At 41.2% G+C, this 20,593-nt stretch overlaps 1 protein-coding gene across 3 annotated transcripts in view; it reads right to left on the bottom strand.

Annotated features, from left to right (window-relative positions):
• aatkb (apoptosis-associated tyrosine kinase b) overlaps window positions 1-20,593 on the bottom strand; it is a 130,565-nt gene that overhangs the window by 771 nt on the left and 109,201 nt on the right. For all 3 annotated transcript variants that reach the window (XM_041815224.1, XM_041815223.1, XM_041815225.1), the window contains 10 exons: window positions 17,319-17,398; window positions 16,556-16,674; window positions 14,035-14,122; window positions 11,877-12,010; window positions 11,492-11,576; window positions 10,700-10,821; window positions 7,504-7,653; window positions 3,656-7,157; window positions 1,710-1,833; window positions 1,412-1,618 (listed from right to left, as the gene is read on the bottom strand). In XM_041815224.1, the coding sequence (XP_041671158.1) occupies window positions 1,412-1,618; window positions 1,710-1,833; window positions 3,656-7,157; window positions 7,504-7,653; window positions 10,700-10,821; window positions 11,492-11,576; window positions 11,877-12,010; window positions 14,035-14,122; window positions 16,556-16,674; window positions 17,319-17,398 (4,611 nt within the window). The remainder of the gene's footprint in view (window positions 1-1,411; window positions 1,619-1,709; window positions 1,834-3,655; window positions 7,158-7,503; window positions 7,654-10,699; window positions 10,822-11,491; window positions 11,577-11,876; window positions 12,011-14,034; window positions 14,123-16,555; window positions 16,675-17,318; window positions 17,399-20,593) is intronic.

Raw genomic sequence — 20,593 nt, 5'->3', positions numbered from 1 at the left:
CTACAAGGAAAATGGTACGTATTATTTAAAAAGGTGCTACTGGCGTCTCACAGTAGGTGGTGCTAAAGAAAAACCTTGGATTTAGCACTAACGTTTAGAGAGCCAGACCTTGTGAAATTGTAAGCAAATCCAATGTTTCATATCAGAATTCCTGTCTAAGTGGTGAGATACTGAAATGCTTGCCATCACCAGTAGGGCATCCTTTCATAAGATATGTCAGTGTTGTGGACAAATATTGAGGTTTTTCTATAAAAATCTAACTTTAATCTTTTCAAATCAGAAAAAGGAATAAAGAAATGGCCCAGGTGTGTCACTTCCTGTTGCCAGTAGATGGCGCTACAGCATAATGATAAGATTAACCCTTGAACGTGTGAAATCTGACCGATTAGAGCTTTCACATCCTGTCTAAGTGGTGAGATATCAAACGGCTGTCATTAGAGGTGGGGCATCCATCAAAAAGACATGTCAGTGTTGTGAATCTGAATCAACATCTGACTTAAATATATTCAAATCAGTAATAGGAATAAAGAAACGGCCCCATTGTGCTACTTCCTGTTTCCAGTAGGTGGCGCTACAGCAAAATGATAAATTGACCTTTGATAATGTTGAGGGGCAGACCTTGATCATACGTAAATTTCAAAGTAAACTAAAATGTTCGTATGGGAGTAATTGCAACTTCCTGTGAAACTGGCGAAATATGGAAATGCTCGCCATTGCCAGTAAGTTGTATATTAATCAAGAATCTCAGTATTGTGGACAGTTATTTAAGGACATTAGTTAACAATCTGAGCTTGATAGGTAATAAAAAAATGACCCATGTGTCCCACTTCCTGTAGCCAGCAGGGTGTGCTATAATGAGATGTTTGCATGTTGGTATGTTCACAGCGATACTGTTGCCAGAACTGAAGAAGATCACAGAACGATACAAAGGTTGCAACTCTTGTCAAAAACAGCTTATACTAAAGTAGAGATGAGGCTGGAGGACTTCCTGTTGGGATTTGGGGTGTTGGGTTTTTTGACAGGAGGCTAATGGAATTGTGGTAAAACAAAACAAAACAAAACAAAACAAATGATGTGAGAAAAGTGGTGAGTATAGCAAGCAGTCATATGGGAATAAACTGGAACTGAACAACTTGAATAGGCCATGCAGTATGATTTGAGTTGGTGTGTTTTTGAGGCTTTTCTATTGAGCCTTCGAGGAAAGTTAAAAAGAAAAAGCAATTGTTTGAAAAAGACACAAACAAAAATGTAAAAATTCTTATGAAATGTTTAAAATGGCATAGATGTTTAAAATTAAATCAGCTTGAAGCACTTATTTTGGAATCCCTTTCTTATACATTATGGCTAACAGATTCTCCATTATAAAGCGATGAATTAGGCAAAGAAAAGGAGTATTCTGGGGATCCCTCACCTCCTACAGACTCCATGTCAGAGTCAGAGATGTGAGTGATGGAGAAACGGGACACGCTGGAGGGGGAGACGGTGAAGCGGGAGAACTGTACAGCTGGTTTAGGGGTTGGAGCTTTGGGAACGGAGCGAGGAGGAGGAGAGTCCGATGTCGCTGAAGAAGTCGGCAGAGGGAGGAGAGGAAAGTCGTCCTCCCATTCATAACCTGCACCTGAGAGCAGAAAAAATGATATTAAAAATTTATTATGCAGCAAGATGGCAATGTGATGCATAAACAAGAAGTGTCTGCCTCTTGTACGTACTCTCCTCTGAGATGTTCCCATCTGAAGAGTCATCCGAGGCATTCACATGAGATTTGCTCCTGGATGTTTGACTCTCTGTTCCCAAGGGGAAGCCGTGTTCAGTCAGCTCCTTGGTCGGGCTTTCCTGTTGAAAAAGAAGGTAAAAAGAGGAAAATGATTCAGGACTTACAGGCCTTAACTGCAGAACTAGTTGGGTGAGTTTCAGCTGAGTGTCCAGCAGAGGGCAGCAGAGCATCAAACAACATCATCGAATACTGTTAAGACTCCTATTCCATTCACAGTGCATTCAGTGTTAGTATTCAGACACCCTTCACTTTTACATTTTTGTTATGTTGCAGCCTGACGCTACAGTAAAAGAAAAAACATTTTTATTATCCTTGATCTACACTGAGTACCCCATCGTGACAAAGTGAAAACAGAATTTTAGAAATTTGGGCAGATTTATTAAAAATAAATCACATTCAGACCATTTGCAAAAACACTGCAAATGTAGCTCAGGTTCCTCCCATTTCTCTGATCTTTGCTGAGATGTTTCTACACCTTGACTGGATCCACCTGTGGTGAATTAAACCGATTAAACTCTATAGAAAGCTAACAGCTGACAATGATAGAGCAAAAACCAAGCCAGGAGGTCAAAGGAGCTGCAGAGCTCAGAGACAGGACTGTTGACAGGCACAGATCTGGGTAGGCTGCAAAAAAGTTCTGCTTCACTGAAGATTCCCAAGGGCACAGCACTTTCATGTGGAGTTTTTTGCAAACTCCAAGCAGGCTTTCATGTGTTTTACTCTGGAGCTCAGTCAGACTGACCATCGGGTTCTTGGTTACCTCTCTTACTAAGGCCTTTCTCCCCTGATTGCTCAGTTTGGCCAGGCGGCCAGCTCCTGCAAGAGTCCTGGTTAATGTGTAGATTCATGAGAATATTTGTGTTTGTGTCTGTAGCCTCAGGCTGCAACATAAACTTAAAAAGTAAAGGAGGTCTGAATACTTTCTAGATTCACTGTATAGAATATAAAGCAATGTTACCAAACTTTGCATATGTTCTTAGATGTGCAGGCCTAGCTGCTATTGGGTAGATTACTGCAAATGAAACTGTATTGTATTTTGCATGCAAATAGGGCTGGCTGAATAAAAAATCTCCATCCAATTGCAAATGTTTTGACTCCATTGCAAATCCAGGATAATTGTTGCAATGCATTTTATTCTTGTTTTTAATATAAAGAACCTACACAAAAACAGTACAAGGCACCTGAATGTTCTGCATAATGTGCAGAGCGCAACATCTCTGCAGCTGCAAAAAAATTTGTATCAGATTTTGGCACATATTTCAGGTTTAAGATATGTTGCACTTTTTGCAAATGGAAAATTGCAGCTGATTAATTGCTCAGCCTCACATGCATTCACATTAAAATGTCTATTTGAATTAACGTTGTTCTTTTCGTCATCTAAAACTATGACTAAAAATGTTAGTCAACAGCCTTTTTTTTCAATAACAAAAACTAGACTAACAAAAATAGATCTTTGATGACTAAAACTGACAAAAACGAAGTTTAGTTTTCGTCAAGATGACTAAAACTAGACTAAAATGTAATTTAGTTTTTATAAGACATTCAAAATCCATGATCTGTCAAAAAACAATGCAGCTGTAGCTATTCTGCCTCTCAGCTGTAGAAAGCAGGGACCCCAGGTCTGGCAGGGTGCAGAGAACATACTACCAGGATTTGGTACCAGAAAATAAATGCTTGGACTAAAAATAAAAACTAAAATGTGAGGACTTTTTATGGACTAAAACTAGACTACAATGTTTTGAGTTTTCGTCGACTAAAATGAGACTAAAGCTAACAAGGATAGAAATGACTAAAATGTGACTAAAACTAAAAAACATTACATCTAAAGACTAAGACTAAATTAAAAACAGCTGCCAAAATTATAACTGGTCTGTCTCTTACCTGATCGAACAGATAGACGGTGACGTCATCAAAGAAAGACACCGTCTTCTTCTTCCGCTCCAGCTCCTCCTCTATGTTCTCCGCTGTAAGGAGGACCGGCATCTTCAGGAGGCTGCGCAGTTTGTGGGCCTCGCTGTCGTCGCTCACCACGATGGGCACTGGGTGGCACTCGTCATCGCTCTCCTCCCCGGCGCTCTGCTCCTGAACGCTGTATGTCCGCAGCTCCTCATCCGATTCATCGCTGTCATCTGTGTCTCCATCCTCCTCGTCTGCTTCCTCGCCATCTCCTGGAGACGCTCGCCCCTCTGTTGTCGGGAGCGGAGGAGGGGAAGTGGATGGAGGTGGAGGAGAGGAAGAGGAGAACCGTCTGGCGTTTGCTGTGTGCTGCAGGGCGACCTCGTCTTTGGGTAGAATGTGCAGGGTTCCATCAGATATCCCTGATGGTTTGTTTGGAGTAGTCTTCTCTGCCTGCTCTTCAGAGTTATCTGTCTCCTCTTCCTCCTTCTTATCCTCTTCCTCCTCCTCTTCCTCTACTCTCACACTGGAGATACAGTCTCCATTCAGGGCACCAATGGCCTCCTCCATGGCCCCGACCACCTCTGCTGCCCAGTCTCCAAGAGATGAGCTCTCCTCTTGAGACGGCCATTCATCCAGCCCTGATATTGAAGCAGTGTCAGAAGGCTCTGGAGGTAAACCCAACACCTCATCCTCGCCACAGTCGTCTGTCAAGTATGCTTCCATCTCTGGGGGTGAAGACGAGCCTATTTCATCTGTTAAAATCGGCTCCATTTCAAGTTTTATGTCTTTGTTTGCTTCAGTTTCCTGTTGCTCTTCTTCCTCTTCCTTCTTCCTTTTCTCCCCCTTCTGTTCATTCATAACTCTTTCGTCGCCTTCATCTCTAGGCTGCCTTTCGTTCTCGTAGTCTGAGAAATAAGCAGAGTCTCTGTATGGAGTTTTGTCGCTGAGTGGTAAGAGGATGGGATCAGCAGTCTGTAAGGCCATATCTTCACCTGTTAATTGTTTATTCTCTGTGGGCTCTACTTCAGAGTCAACTTCATGCTCTTTCAGCAACTTTTCTTCCCCCAGGCTGGTTTCGAGGATTGGCTTTCCTAGAGATTGATCACGGGGATCATGAGGTTCTTTGGGCACAAACTCGGGGCTCTCATTATTCTCTGTGTCATACCCACTGTCCATGGCTTTAGGAGAGCTCGAAGGATGGGACGACGCAGGACTTAAGCCTTCACAAGACCCTGCTGCAGACGGCAGATCCATTGAATCCATGGAGTCAGGAGTTCCTACTTGTTTCTGCAGCGACTTGAAAGCCGGAGAAGCGTTCAGCTCGCTGGACTCGTCTGCGAAGATGCCCGATGTAACGTCAGTGATATCATCCGTAATGTCATCCTCTTCGTCGTCGTCGCTGCAGTCGAGGATGTCTGCAAGGCTCACGCTAGAGCCTCCTCGCTCAACGCCGCTGTCGATGGTCTGGCTCAGCTCTGACTGTGGATCTGTGAGGGCCACCATCACATGCATGTTGTCAGCAGGAGGTGGAGCAGCTTTAGTCATTGTCAGCGTCACCTCTTCTATTTTTGTCTCTGCTGGTTTTTGCATGATTGGATTTTCTTTGATTACATCCTCCCTCTTCTCCTTGAACAGCGTGTCAGAGGTGATAAGGTCGACATACTGCTCTCTTCTTTCCTCCGGTTTAATCATGGCAGGTTTGGGCACAATAGGACCTCCTGGAGCTGGTGACAGATTGATCATCTCCTCATTGCTTTGCATGTCAATGACCTTATCAGTGATGTAGCTGCTGGGGGTGTAGCTGTGACTGTAGCTGTTGTTCCTGACTAGCAAGCCTGTTAGCGGATCAATAAAATGTGAGTGGCAGCACTCTCCTGGAGCTGGCACTTGAGTCTCTCCTTCATGGCACAGGTAGATGTAGGCATTGCAGTTGTCTGAGGGCACCATAGCGTGATGTTTGCTCAGACTGAGGCAGGCACTGTTATCTTTGGCCTGATGGGGCTCCAGATAGTCAATGGGTTTGGGTAGGGAGTGGAAAGCGAGGCTGTGCTCTTCAGGCCAGGAGTCTTCGATGTCTGTGCTCGGCATTGTGTAGTGGAAGTCGACGTAGGCGTCTTGTCTGCAGCTGTGGCTCGCCCGTCGTCCGTGGTGGCCCCCGCTGCTGTGGCGATGCTTCGAAGGCCAAGTGTTGCAGGTGTGTCTCTCCAAAAATATGTCCTCTTCTTCCTCTTCTGAATCGCTTTCCCTGTGTCCGATGGAGAGTGCCCTGTCCGTCTCCATGTTGATGCTGACTGAGTGGCTGTTGTGCCTGGTGTGACTGGGCATCGTCTTCCTCAAGGAGCCCATCATGTCGTAGTAGCCACCAGTGACGTTCTTCCCAATGATGGAGGTCTGACTTGTCTCCAGGTACGTGTCTCTAAAAGCCTGTTGAGGCGGACTGTTCACAGACGGAGATATACCAAGCGGGTTCTCCAACTCCCCCAAAGCTTGGCGCAGACTTCTTGACCCCCAGCTCTCCCGATAACGCTCTCTAGTGGGCTCGCTTCCAATCATAAAGTTACTCAGACCCAAAGTGGGCGAGTGCTCATAGTAGTAACCCCCATCTCGGTCTTTGTAGGACACATAGTGACTGGACTCCCAGGGTCTCAGCGGGCTGCTGTCAGACACTTGCCCTAGAAGAGGCTCCATCGTCAGAGAGATGGCCGGGCTGGACTCATTTGAATCGTACACGTCTGTCTTATGCATGTCTGCTGACCAATAGGGAGGCATGTTCTTAGCTTGTGAAGGGCAGGCCATGCATTCACCCGAGTCTGCACTCCCGGTTAGGAAGCTTCCACTGCTGCCCTGGTAGTCTGGACTGTAGGAGCACATGGTGAAGTCTGGGTCAATGTTGCAGTCCACAGGCTCTTCAATGCGGATGTAGTATTCACTGCCTACAGAGGGGCTATGGGCACTCAGGACAGGAAGTACACCTGGAGCATGTAGATGTTTTGGTTGGTAGTAAGATGGGGAAACTGAATGGCTAAGGTTCTCCATGGGGCATCCTCCCACGATGCCTCCAGGTGGGTAAAACGGTTCCTGACAATGGTGGCTGACTTGCCCTAGACTACTGGTGGAGTCTGGCGCCCTGTAGGACTGGTCTGCTCTGGCTTGTTCCCATTTGTACTCAAAGTTCAGGCCGTGGCTGGTCTCAGTGACTGTTAGAATATCATCTCCTGATTCTGACTGGTAGCCATCACCGTTTGAAAACTGCTCAAGCAGAGGGAAAGAGGAATTGGTCGTTGAAGGGTGGTCTCGCGATATTGCCGAGGCACCATGGTGGCTGTTGAACCCAGTGTTGGGGCGCATGGAGTTCCATCGTCTCTCGAAATCCTCTTCGGCCTCACTGGCCCCCTTGGCACACAGGTAGCTGAGCAGCAGGTGGACTTCCTCTGCGGTGGGTCTCTGATCGGGCTGGAGCCAGCAGAACTGCATCACCTCGTACCTGAGGAGTCAAACACAAGATGAAGTGAAAAACAGACCACGACTCGCAAAAGTGCTCAGATGCTGGGGTTTGGCCTTGAACTGATCAACAACACTACTCCATAATAAGGGGGGCAGTAGTTTGGTGGTTGTGTCTGTACACCCTCTAATAACCAGATCCCCCCCATTTTGATTTGATTTTACTATCTGAATAAAGGCATAAAACCTAAAAAAATACTATAAAGAAAGCAGATCCAGTGGGATTTACAAATAATTAACAGAGGAGATAAGTCATCCTGAAAGGATTTTAACAGTGCAGCTTTTAATATTTTGTTTCTCCACTGTTAAATACTGTTCCCATGTCTCACCAGCGCTCAGCCAGAGGAACTTTGAGCAGCGGTTTGGGCAGTCTGAGCTGCTGCTCCCTCACAGCGTAGGTCAGGACTTGAGTGTCGGAGTAGTGTCTGTAGGGCTGATTTCCCAGCTCAAAGAGCTCCCAGATAGTCACGCCAAGAGACCTGAGAACAGAGGACAAGACGGACAAATGTGATGAGAAACATTTAAATAGTCATGATAAAGGATGTACTTTTTTTTAGAATTATGGATAAGGTTTCACATTTTTTTTTTACCAGTGTTTAGATTGTTCTGATTTTTTTGTATAACCATAGTAAAATAATTCAGTGGCAATATTTTCCCTTGATTTTTATAGATGCACATGTGTTTAAATCAGCAGCAACCTCCATGGTTGAAAAATGAAGCCAATGCAGAAATATTGAAAAACTGCAATTCTTTTAGTGTCCACTAGAGGCTGGCTGTAAAAGCAACTGCAGTCACATACACACCCATGGTAAAACATCCGTTTTTATACCAGATTTAAACATGTTTGCAGTCTGGTTTGAAAGACAAATTTGGTTGAAATAGTTCAGATCTTTATGGCAAACGCTGTAAAGAGGAGGATTTTACCATAATGTGTCCATTTTAGTTTTAACCCCTCAAAGCGTGGAATCGCCGGCACTCCCATTTGCATATCTTTTTTCAACCGTGGGCAGAATTGTAATGAAATAAGAAAGAGCAATAATTCTTTTTGCATATAAAACCTGAGGAGTAACATTAACAATCACACAGTCAGTGTGTTACAGAGTTCTGTTTCCTTCTAGAAATATCCTTCCTTCTTTGTAAATGTAGTTTAAAGCACGCACATCAAAAACAATAAAATAAAATAAAACAAAATATGTTGTTTTCTTGCAGGTCACGAGTCACACTTGTTATTTTTTCAACTTCTGCAAACACATGCATGCTCTAAAGTATCTGGCACACTAAGAGGTTTGATTTCACTTCTGTAAATAATTTATTTTTATAAAGAGGCTTTCTTTTTTGCAAATTGAGCACAAATTCATTTATTTTCATTTTTGCCACGGTTTATAAAGATGAGTGTATTTCAAAAATGAAGTGATGAACATACTTAAAATATTTTTTTTTGTGGTTTGAAATGATCTTATGCAACTTTTTAACAATCATAATCTTAAGGGATACAGCTATAACATCTCTGTATTTAGGAAAATGTGTAAAAAAAAAATAAAAAAACCCAAAACACTTTTTATTTTTCTTGTGTGAGCAATTTAATTTGTCACTCTAGACTTATTACATACATATCATTAAAATCTGGGTTCTAAAGGTTGTACTGATGTATAGCCAACTCAAATACTCCAAAAAAATGGCACTACAGCTTGTAAAAATGTAAAGATATGCTCTGGCGGACTAGTTCTATGGTAGGTAATAAAGGGTTAATAAGGACATTGATTTGTGCATTATTCAGGGGTGATGCTGATAAAGCTGCAAGCTGTTAGTGATTTATTTTAAGAAGATTTATTGATTTAAGCTGCATTCTGTCAAAATAATTGTGTTAATTTTTGATTAGTTAATTAATCAATAAATAATGTGATGAAAAATATATGCAAATTAGTCGCACTGAGGTCATATGTCACTGTTTTCCAGAGGTACGTGGCTGCAGATACCAGACATCCATAAACGCATGCACATTTGGACATCCATGATCTACGGCCCCACCTAAGACCTGTTCTTTGACCAAGGCTGTTGACCACTGTCTTTTTATTTGAGGTGTATTTTCATCAATAAACTGAACTCCAAAAGGTTTAGGAACTATACAGTAAAGCAACGTTTCATTTTTGTGACTACATCTCATATATTGAGAGAGAAAAAGTGTTTCAAAGATGTGATGCCTTCTGGCCTCGTGTTGCCCCAGGCTGTGACAATAACAATGGTCACATACAGAGTCAAATGCAGTTTTTATTAGTGTTGAAAACTCCTCAGTTCCACAACAGCAAATAAGCAACAAAAGTGGAGCAAAACGCTCTGGTGGATGCTGTTTTTCAGTTGGGCTGTGGATTACAGATGTTGAAGTGTGCATGTGTTAATGGATGTCTGCAGCCTTGTCTCTTGCTGGTTCCTACAACCATCACCAGTAGTGTCATTAACGTGATGAAAAAACAAGCGAAACATTTCATGGTCTTTGATAATTATTCTTAAAGAATTTCTTTAGTTCAACAACAATAATTCAGACTTTTAAAGGAACACTGCATGTTAAGACATGTTGGCTTTATTAGATTATCAGTGGTGCATTTTTATATGGCGAGTTTGATGGCTAAAGAAACACACTTGAGTTCTACATTCTGACAAAATCTTAAATAGTTTTACGTGCTGGCTGCCATTGTTGGCAAAATGCACTCTAGGGATGTCTTTTGATTGAAGTATATGGAGCTACTATTGTTGCAAAACTATTGCAACTGCATACACAGATCTTTACATAGATCTGCAAATGCATGCAAAAATGTGCAAATATGTAAAAAGATTTAATCAGATCTGAAATGCTGCCTGGCTCAGCAGTGAACACTGGTCAATTTGCTATGAGGCAGGCAGCCTTGCCTGTGAGCCTGCGCTGAGGGCAACAAAACCCAGCTCTTTTACACTTAAAAATCCGCACTTGCAGATCGTGAGCATCAGAAGAGTTGCAAAAGCCACGTGTTTATGACAGACAACTGAAAGGCAAATTTAGTTGTTGTTGATGTCTTGTGAGTATTTTGACAGCATAAAGCAAAGAGAGTAAGTTTCTTCTACCAAAATAAACTAATTAAACAATTAAACTGGTCTACACATTTGCAGATTTGTGCACACATTTGCAAATGGTTTAGCGACAATAATAGCTCCATAGCAGGGAGGAGTTGAGTTACTGTAATGGAGATTGAGGTGAGTGTAATTAGAACAGTGTGGGAAGAAGTATAATGTAATCATTTGACATCACTACCCAGGATATATTGCACAAAAAATGCTGCCTGCATGTGAACCTTTCATTAAATTTTCTCAAAATGTAAAAATCTACCATGTTTCCTTGTACAACATAAATATATATAGAAAATGCAATAAAGCCATTCTTATAGGGACAATCTGAGCTAATACACCATAAGTAACTGTACATTTAAACCCCAAACACTTGTCTTTGTTGTGTCTCAGAGCCAGATACAGTTAAATAAAGGCTTTCAGTCCTACCACATGTTGCTCTGTGTTGTCTGGTCAGCCACCAGCAGGTTCCCATGAACCTCGTCCACCAGCTCTGGAGCGATCCAACGCAGCGGCACGTACATCTGATCTGAGGTCACGAAGTAGTCGTCCTGATAGGAGGGAGGGGGAATCATCAGCATGCAAGAAAGAGAAATGGAGTTAATTTCATCTCTGTAAAACTCATCTAAAATATTATGAGTTACGTGTTCTTAGGCTGCTCTATTTGACAGGATGATCAGACATCTTTGATTTCATTTATTGTGTTAAAAACATCCAAAACGACTTCATGAAAAGCTCTGATCTGTAGAGAGATGTATCACTCTGTAAGAAATACTTTAGATATCCCATAGAAAATGTTAAACACAAATCTAAATGCTTTCATAAGCTGATGGGTCACATTTTGCCTGATTTTAAGAAGTACTACAGCACCCTCAGCACTCAAACTTCCCACATCCCTCCTAAAGATGTTACTTAATTATCTCCTTAAGCACTCTTCCTTATTACTTTCAGCATAATAAAGCAAATGAGCAAATGAAACCTGTATAAACCCACTCGGATGCTGATATCCTCTCACCCAGGGGACTTACATAACAACTGACTAACAGGCTCATGAGTTCATTCATGCTCTGTTTTTGCCTCCAGCAGTTGTGATAGTACTCAGTGACGTCTGCAGACATGCTGCTGGCCAAACACTCAGAGCAAATATGTTTATTTGTTTGCATAGTCATCGTGTTTCTGTTTGCATATTCCAGTCTGAGAGAGTTCATCTAATAGACAGACCTTATACTTGGTGTGAGCCAGACCGTAATCTCCGATCTTCACTGAGACGTTTGCAGTCAGCAAGCAGTTTCTCAAAGCCAGGTCACTGGTGACAAAGAGGAGAGACGGGAGTCTTAGATCTTCATAGAAACTAAGGCCTTATTCATCACTATACTTTGATTTCTCTTAAAATTGTTGTTAAAAAGTCAAACTGATGAAACTCACGTCCTCGTGGAGGCGACAGTCACCGCCTGCAACAAAATCACTGATGCTGGAGTCTTTAGAGAACACTCAGGCAGCACCAGGATATTGTTCCAGGAAGCAACCAGGAAGCAGCAGATCATAATAAACAGAACAGCTCATGTTTATGCTTGTGTGATATCAAATAGAATAAAATGTTCAGTACCTGTGAGTGAAGCTGTGTTTGTGCATGTGTAAGAGTCCTGAGGCGATGTCACAGGCCATACGCTGAAGGATCAACGGCTCTGGGGTCATGGTCTCTGCAGTCCTGCAGCTTCGGAGGTAACCCTTCACATCACCCTGGACACAGAGAGGAGAAATAAAAAGATTTTTGTGTTACTTCATCTGACCACCAGAGGGCAGCATTGCCATTGTGATGAGCTTAACTGGGCTGAGAGTCACCAGTTCTTTTCAATTCTGGAAATCCTGTTTCTGGAAATGCTCCAGATTAAATGGCAAATGTTGCATCCCTTATTTTAAACATACACCCCAAATGATTGCAAGTTTCAGACTGATGTCAGAACTTGTGGAGATTATCTATTTCCCAGGCAAATACAGCAAAGACTCAAATCTATGAGAGTGTACTTATCTAATTTCTTGTCAAAAATCTCTAAATGCATTATCAAAGAAAAGTTTTTCTTTAAAATTTCAAATAAAAATCTTACTCCAAAATAAAAGCAGGTAATAAAACATTATCTGCCACTGGTTGCAGGGTTTATTTGTTGAGATGTGCAACCCTAGTTTTGATAGTATGCATTTGATTATATTAATATTTAGATTTATTATTTTTTAAACGACTGCTGCGCTGCTACCTCAGTGTGGTCTGAAGCCGTGACTTTGAGCTACAGTAGGAGCTGGCTCAGAGAGCTCAAATGCAGTGTTTAACACTTTAATTCATTAAGAAACATGCAGGAGTGCATGTACAAAATGACTCCAGCTAATGTCCTATGATCCCTGCTTAATATGATAGCATTCACTCTCATAGTAGTTCATGTTAAGTTGCTTTTCCATGAAGGTAACACAGTTAAGGTCAACTATTTAGCTTAAAGATTTCAGCTTAAATATTTTATTTATTATGCTTTTACTTTGTTATCTGTACTCTTAAGCTAAGGGTGCTTTACTTCCTGTTTGGAAAAAAAGCTCTTTTCTTAAAATAACAGACCTCTAGAAAATAGTAAAAATACGAGCTCCCCAATGACAAAAAGAACTTGCTACACATTTTAAAATGATGAAAATATCTACAGATAATTTAAAAATAAAGTGTTTGATATCACAGGAGGACTCTATGGTAAGCAGTCTCCAGCTGCTGCTCCACTTCCTTAAAGGGATACTTCAACATTTTGGCGAATTTGCCCATTGCCATAATCCCTATAGTCTTGGTAATAGGTTTGTTACCTTTAGTTATCCGTGCAAGCTATTTTTAGATCGGCGTTGCAGAGTTCGGAGCTGCTGTGCCAACTCAGTGGAGTCTTACGGTATTCCGGCTGTTCCTCATCAAACTCATCAAATACACAATCCAACAACTCCAAAACGCTCTCGTGGACAAGTTGTGACCAGCACATTCACCACGCTATGGAAATCTCTGAAAAAATACCGTGTGATTGAAACCTTAAAAAACCTTAAGAGCGTCTCAGTTAACACTTTGAATCTGGAAGCCTCAGTGTTTACATTTAGAAAAGCCTGAGAGTTTAAATAAATCTAAAGGCATCAGAAATTTAACAGCCTTTAGAGGTGAAGTGGAGGGAAGTAAGTTTCATTTGTCATCACTCCAACATCACTTAAAATATAAATATTAAATCTACAGAACGAATAAATCCGCTGTATCTGATGGAGGATTTAATGCTGCATTCTGGGCGATACGAGCGTAGGGTGACATATCTGTGACTTTCAGCTCGCCTGCCAAAATTTACAGCAGCTGCCAAGCTTGTTCCAACGCCAGAAGTAATTAGCAATAAAACCCCATAACCCAAATATTACAGGAAGTTTTTAATCCACTTAATGTAGTGATTTAGTTTAAGGATGTAATACAGACTCTGAAAGCAAAGGCCAGAGGACTTCACAAGGGCTTTAAAACTACAGAGCAGAATGGACGTCACTGTAAATTATTAAAACAAACTTTATAGACAGAATGTGGCACAGCCTACAGTAAAACACTTAGCAAAGGTACATTCACGCTGCGCTGGTTTTACAGAAATCCTTGACTGAGGTGACAGATTTCCAGCTGGGTTGTGCAGCACAACTCTGTGCTTGAATGTTACTTCATCTCTTTAACGCGTACTGGAAGCCGTTCAAACCGCACCTGGTCTGTGGGTTTGGATACTCACCAGCGGGCAAAACTCCATAACCAGCAGGTAGGGAGTGACCTCGGTGCACTGGGCCAAGCACTGCATCAGAGCCGGGTGCTGCAGGGTGCTGGAGAGGAGAGAGGGAACATGAGCTCACTGAGCAGAACAATGCAGAGGGTGAGTTTAAGCTCTTTGTGGGTTTGGATACGACTGAAACTGGATTTAAAACAGCACAAATGCACATCTGTGCAAATGCACCACAAATATTCCACCATCGCCTCTCTTAATGAGGTGTAGAACTCACAAATTACAAAAAACAATACTGGATTTATGCTCAGGAAGTAAAAAATATCACATAAAATGACTTCACAGCTGAAAAATTCTCAGCACCATTGAGCTTACAGTAAATTAGCACAAACAGGTAAGTTGAAATAAAGTTAAAGCTCAACTAGGACATAACTGGACAACTGTTCATGTCCCAGTGCACGAGCACCAGGGGAATACCAAGTCTATTTCTCCTCTAAATGGTGCCAAAGTTTCCAGAGAACCAGGTATTTCTCCTCACTTGTTATTGAATTCACCTAAGGATGCCGTTTTGCAATAAGACGGTTCAGGTTATGTCCCCCCTGTTGGATATACCACAGTCAACTGTAAGTGATATTATTAGAGAGTGGAAGAGTTTAGGAGCAACAGCAACTCAGCCGCAAACTGGAAAATCACAGAGTGGGGTCAACAACTTTTAAGACGTATCATGTAAAAGTCTCCATCGCTCTGCTGATTCCACAGTTGAAGAGTTCTGAACTTCCACTGGCATAAATATAAACACCAAACCTGTGCTTCAGGAGATTCATGAATGGGTTTCCAGGGCCGAGCAGCTGTATGCTAGCCTCACATCACATCAATGCACGTGTGACGGATCAGTAGCACTGGTGCTAGCGTCCTGGCTAACAGTTACTTCATCTGGAGCTGAAAAGTGTGGCAAGCTATTGGTTTCTGATGTTCAAATTATTTATTCATGTCACTTTTTAACTGCTTTTCATCACTATTTCCCCCCATTTTGACACATTTGTTTTCGCATTTAACCCATTTTTGCCACTTTTAGACCATGATACTTAGTTTTTAACCCCCTTTCACTACATAAGCTGGAAATTTGTGCCCCTTTTTGCAACTTTTAACCCATTTTTGCCATTTTTATGCTTTCTTAACCCATATTTACTGCTTTATTCCATTTTTACCTACTTTAATCTATTTTTAACACTTTTAACTCATTTGTGCAACTCTTAACTCACATGGCACCACTTATTTCTGCCTCCTTTTAACCTTTTTTTTTCACTTTTTAACAGCTTCTCAGCATTTTTATCATCTGTTTTTGCCTCTTTTTGCCACATTTAACCCATTTTGCAACGTATAACCCAATTTTTTCCAATTTTGAACCGATTATTACATATTTCACCACACATTTTTGCCACCCATATCCCTTTTGAACCTACATTTGCTGCTTTATCCCATTTCTGGCCTTATGTATTTTTATCACTTTAACAATTTTTTGCAACTCTTAAACCACATTTCACCACTAATTTCTGTCTCTTTAAACTCATTTTTCCACTTTTTAACTGCTTTTCACCATTTTTATTATCCATTTTGGCCACTTTTTTCCATTTTAACCAATATTTACTGCTTATCCTTTTTGCCTCTTTTTTGCCACATTTAACCATTTTTTTCCCACTTTTTAACTGCTTTTCACCACCCATTCTTGCCACCCTTATCCCTTTATTCACCCATATTTGCTACTTTATCCCATTTTTTGGCCACTTTTAAACTATTTTTACCATTTTAACTCATTTTTGCCACTCTTAAACCACATGTCACCACTTATTTCTGCCTCTTTTAACTTTTTCTTCCCACTTTTAACCACTTTTCACAACTTTCACCACCAATTTTTGCCACTCTTTTCCCTTTTAACCTATATTTGCTGCTTTATTTCATTTTTTGGCCTCTTTTCATCTATTTCTACCACTTTTAACTAATTTTTCCACTCTTAAACCACATTTCACCACTTATTTCTGTCAGTTTTTGCCAAGCTATCATTTCCCCTTTTTAACAGCATTTCACCATTTTCATCACTGATTTTTGCCACTTTTACTCTTTCTTAACCCATATTTGCAGCTTATCCCTCTATTGCCTCTTTTTTGCCACTTAATAACCCTTTTTTGCCCCCTTTTCACCATTTTCACTACCCATTGTTGCCATTTTTTCCCTTCTCCAACCCGTATTTGCAGGCTTACCCTATTTCTGCACATTTCTGTCATTTTTAACTCATTTCTGCCACTTTTTAATCACTTTTTACCCTCTATTCTTTTTATTTAAGAAAATGGGTTTGCATCTTTACGAAGGCTTTTCGTATTTCAGCATAAATTTATAAAATTAAATATGAAATATATATTGATCACAGATTAACTTTATAATGGACCACGATCTTCCTGACCTCCATGGCCTCCCAGATGGCTGGGCCCTAGAAACCTCCCCCCTTTATCCCCCTTATGGGCGGCCTTGTGCGTACCGGTAAGGCTGTGCTTCCTCCAGAAAGTGCATCTGGTCCTGAACGCTGGCGCTGGCCTTGAGCTCCTTCACCACCACCTGGGTGGTATTCAGGCCGGTGTTGACCTCCCCGAGCAGAACCTGAAACAGTGCAGATAGAGGCATGTACACACAGGGGAGGACGGATTGACATTTACGCACAAAAAAACACACAAAGCAAGGAGAGGGAGAGAGCGTCACACAGAGACAGACAGACAGAGACGGAGCAGCCATGCAGGATTCAACAAAGACAAGAAGAAACAGGAAATGGACGCACAAACAGATGGACATACCCAATCAACGCACATAAGGATGAAGAGGATGGATCATGAGTGAAGAGTGTGAAGACGAGGAGAAACAGACAAAGACAGGGGGAGAGAGTGACAGCAACATGTTATTTGCTTGTAAAAACATGAATCACATGGGTGCAGAGCAGCGAGGCGATTACTAACATTTAACCAGCGTTAAATTTGCTCTCTCAGGGGAAGGCTAACAGGTGTGAGGAAAGCTGACATCAAAGGCACCAGGATCAGGAAGGCATTACACACTCACACATTACAGGTAACTCAGTGTGTCGGCCATTTTTAAACACTGCCTGGATCACAGCACAGAGCTAACAGGCGTGATGTGAGAGGCACTGATGCTGCGTTTCATCTACCTGGCAGGTAGCTGCACGGACAGCAGGAGCGACTATCACAGCCGCCGGAGGGGAGCGACGAAGACTGAAATGTCAGAAGTGAGCTTACCTTGCCGAACCAGCCATTCCCGATCTCTTTCAGGTAGAGCAGACTGTGGCGGCCGAGATCTGACGACTTCAGGAGCTGGACTGGAGAGAGAGAGAGGAGAGGGAAGGTGTTAGTGATGGGTGATCCTCCACCGTCTTTAAAGAGCCATTGGTCTGGCATCAGACATTTTCCTCTGACGACTATTCTTCAAATCATGATGTGAAAGTGTTTGTCACAAAGAAAACAGCTTTTACTTAGACATGTTATGGCCTAAACTCCAGTCTGCTCATCCCACTCTAAGGCAGGGGTTCTCAACGTTGGGGTCAGGACCCCATTTGAGGTTGAGAGGGGGTCTCCAGATGCCTTAAAATTTTTTTTGAATTACACTGTTGCCACTTTACACCAATTTTGCCTAATTGTAACCAATTTTCATCACTTTTCCCACCAATTTTGCCAATTTTAACAAATTTTTGCAACTAAAACCCCTTTTTTGTCCATTTTAAACCCTTTCCACCACTTTTTTCTGCCTGTTTTTGCCACTTCTAAACTAAATCCTGCAACTGTCTGCCTATTTTTGGCTCTGTTGACACATTATTGCCACTATTAACCCCTTTTACCACTTTTTAAGCCACATTTCACAGTTTGAAAAGCCCATTTTTGCCACTTTCTGACTATTTCTGCATCAGCTAACCCTTTTTTCCCAGTTTATATCAATTTTCATCCCATTTCACCAAATTTCCACCTACTTTGCCACTTTAATGCCATTTCAGACACTTTTGAACCCCCTTTTACCACTTAATATGCCCATTTTTACCACTTTAACCCATTTTTGCCATTTTTTGGTGATTTTTTTTTGCCACTTTATCTCATTTTTGGCATTTTTAACCCATTTCTGCTACTTTTAAAAAACAATCTTACCATCTTTACCACTATTTTTTGCCATTAATAACCCATTTTAGTTATTTTTAACACATTTCAATTCTGTTTTAACAAAAGGATTTACATTTTCAAGAGGGCCTCTTACTACACAAATGAATTAAAATTTGTTTTTTGTTTTTTTTTTTTGATAAGAGTGCTTATTATTCAGGTTGAATATAAAATACCACAGTTTAATTTTACAATGGACCAGGTTTTTGCTGGCCCCCAGTTTGGCTGGGCCCCAGAAAGCTCTCCCATTCCCCCCTAATGGACGACCTTCAGGTACAGAGGGGGTCCCTGTTCTCTGGCACTTTTATTTTTGGGGTCGCGGGCTGATAAGGTTGAGAACCCCTGCTCTAGAGTGCAGTACGCTTCCTCGGCTCTGGTGCAGAGGAGAGGTGGAAGTCTGTGTGGCTCAGTTGCTCTGCACAGGCACAAGCAGGGCCGTGAAATGTAGATGTGACACATAATCGGTGCAAATCCATAAGCTGCTCTCACAAACTAGAGAAATCCATTCTGTATCTGACTTAAATGAGTCAAAACAAGCCTCAAAGTGACTAAAGTGGCAGTCTCTGTTCTCCACTCTGCTTCTTTGACAAAGCAATGCAGGCATTGTGTTGCAATGTGATGAGGTATAAGGTAGCCGTAGTCAGGCCTGGTGTAGGCTAGAGCAGTGGTTTTCAAACTTTTTTCACCCGAGGCCCACCTAAGGTTAAGCCAAAATCTCAAGGCATACCATATTTAAATTGATACAAAGTAGACTTTTTAAATGATGTTACAGTCATGGTGGCCTAAAAGGGGAGATAAAGGGGAGAGCTTTCTGGGGCCCAGCCAACTGGGGGATCATGGAGACGGCAAAAGTGGGCAAAAAGTGGCAAAAATGGGTTAAATATGATGAAAAAACTTGGCAAAATTGGGCAAAAAGTGGCTAAATGAAGTAAGAAATGAGTGGAAATTGGTAAAAAGTGGCCAACCAATGGGTTGAAATTGGCCAAAACTTGTTGAAAGTGTCAAAATAATGGCAAAAATGGGTTATAATTGGCCTTAAATGATTAACCAGGTAAAAAGGTGGTAAAAATGGGATAAAAGTGAAAAGTAAAAAAGGCAAAAGTGGGCAAAAAAGTGGTCAAAGGCAAAAGTGGTAGAAAAGTGGCAAAAAGGGTTAAATTTACGTAGTTAAGGTAGTAAAAAGGGGTTAAAAGTGATGGGAGAAAATGGCAAAAAAAATGGCTAAACAATAGCAAAATTGTGCGAAAAGTGGCAAAAAGGTAGCAAAAATGGGTTAAATGTGACAAAAAGTTCCAAAAAAAGTGGCAAAAATGGGTCAAAAATAGTAATAAGAAGTGGCAAAAAAGCTGTCAAAAGAAGTGGCAAAAATGGGTAGAAAAATTGTTTAACTTGGTTAAAAATAGCACTGACTAATAGCTTTAACACTAATTCAGCTCAATAATATTGCCATGCTTTTCAGCTCTTAATGAGGTAACTGTTAGCCAGGATGCTAGCACCAATGCTACTGATCCAACACACACACACTGATATCTATAAATCCCAACTGGTTAGGTCCCATTCTCCGGGGTTTTTACAGGGGTCCAGTCAGATCTGTTGTAGTAGTAACGTACGGTTGTACAAATTCCCACGGCACACCTAGACTTGCCTCAGGGCACACTAGTGTGCCTTGCCACACCATTTGAGAACCACTGGTCAGAGAAATGTGAGTACAGGTCAGCACGGGACAGGGAAAGGGGGGCGACCATGCCTCAGCGTGGGGCTGTTGGGTCTAGTCTGAACACGGCTTCAATTCATTTAGGCAAATTTAGCCTGTTGACAATTTCTCCTCTACTACATTTCCATGGTTTGCAAAAAAAAAAAAAAAAAAAAAAACATACTTTCAGTCTGTCTGATCATTTTTTCTTTTTTTTCATATTTGCAATAAAAATGTAAAATCATATTGAGCATGTATGATATTTGTATCAGCAGATATTAACATCCACTGACATTTAAAACTAATATTCTGGCTATAAAAATCTGCTGTAGATATTGGCAAACAAACCAACAGACCTACATCAGCTGAAGTCTTTTTATTTATTTATTTATCGTCATTCCTTACACTTTAAAGTCTGTTTGAAGGACTGAAATTAGTCAACTGGTGAATTTTTTTATTTTCAAAACTTTAGTTTAAGGTCTGAACGACATCTAAAAATCAGTATCAGCTCAAACTAATCTGAAAGTGTCATTTAACACTGCTTTCCACATTATTAAGCAAATGACATTATTCTCTTATTTTCCTAAATATTAATGCAAATGACAAGTCATCAGCCGTTAGAACATAATTCAAATGTTTTTGAACAAACTTCATAATGATAACCATTATTTAAAAA

This window comes from Cheilinus undulatus, linkage group 20 (genome assembly GCF_018320785.1).
Source record: "Cheilinus undulatus linkage group 20, ASM1832078v1, whole genome shotgun sequence".
Classification (NCBI taxonomy): Eukaryota; Metazoa; Chordata; class Actinopteri; order Labriformes; family Labridae; genus Cheilinus; species Cheilinus undulatus.
The sequence above is the reverse complement of the archived record's forward strand: the minus strand, read 5'-3'. Positions and strand labels throughout refer to the sequence as shown.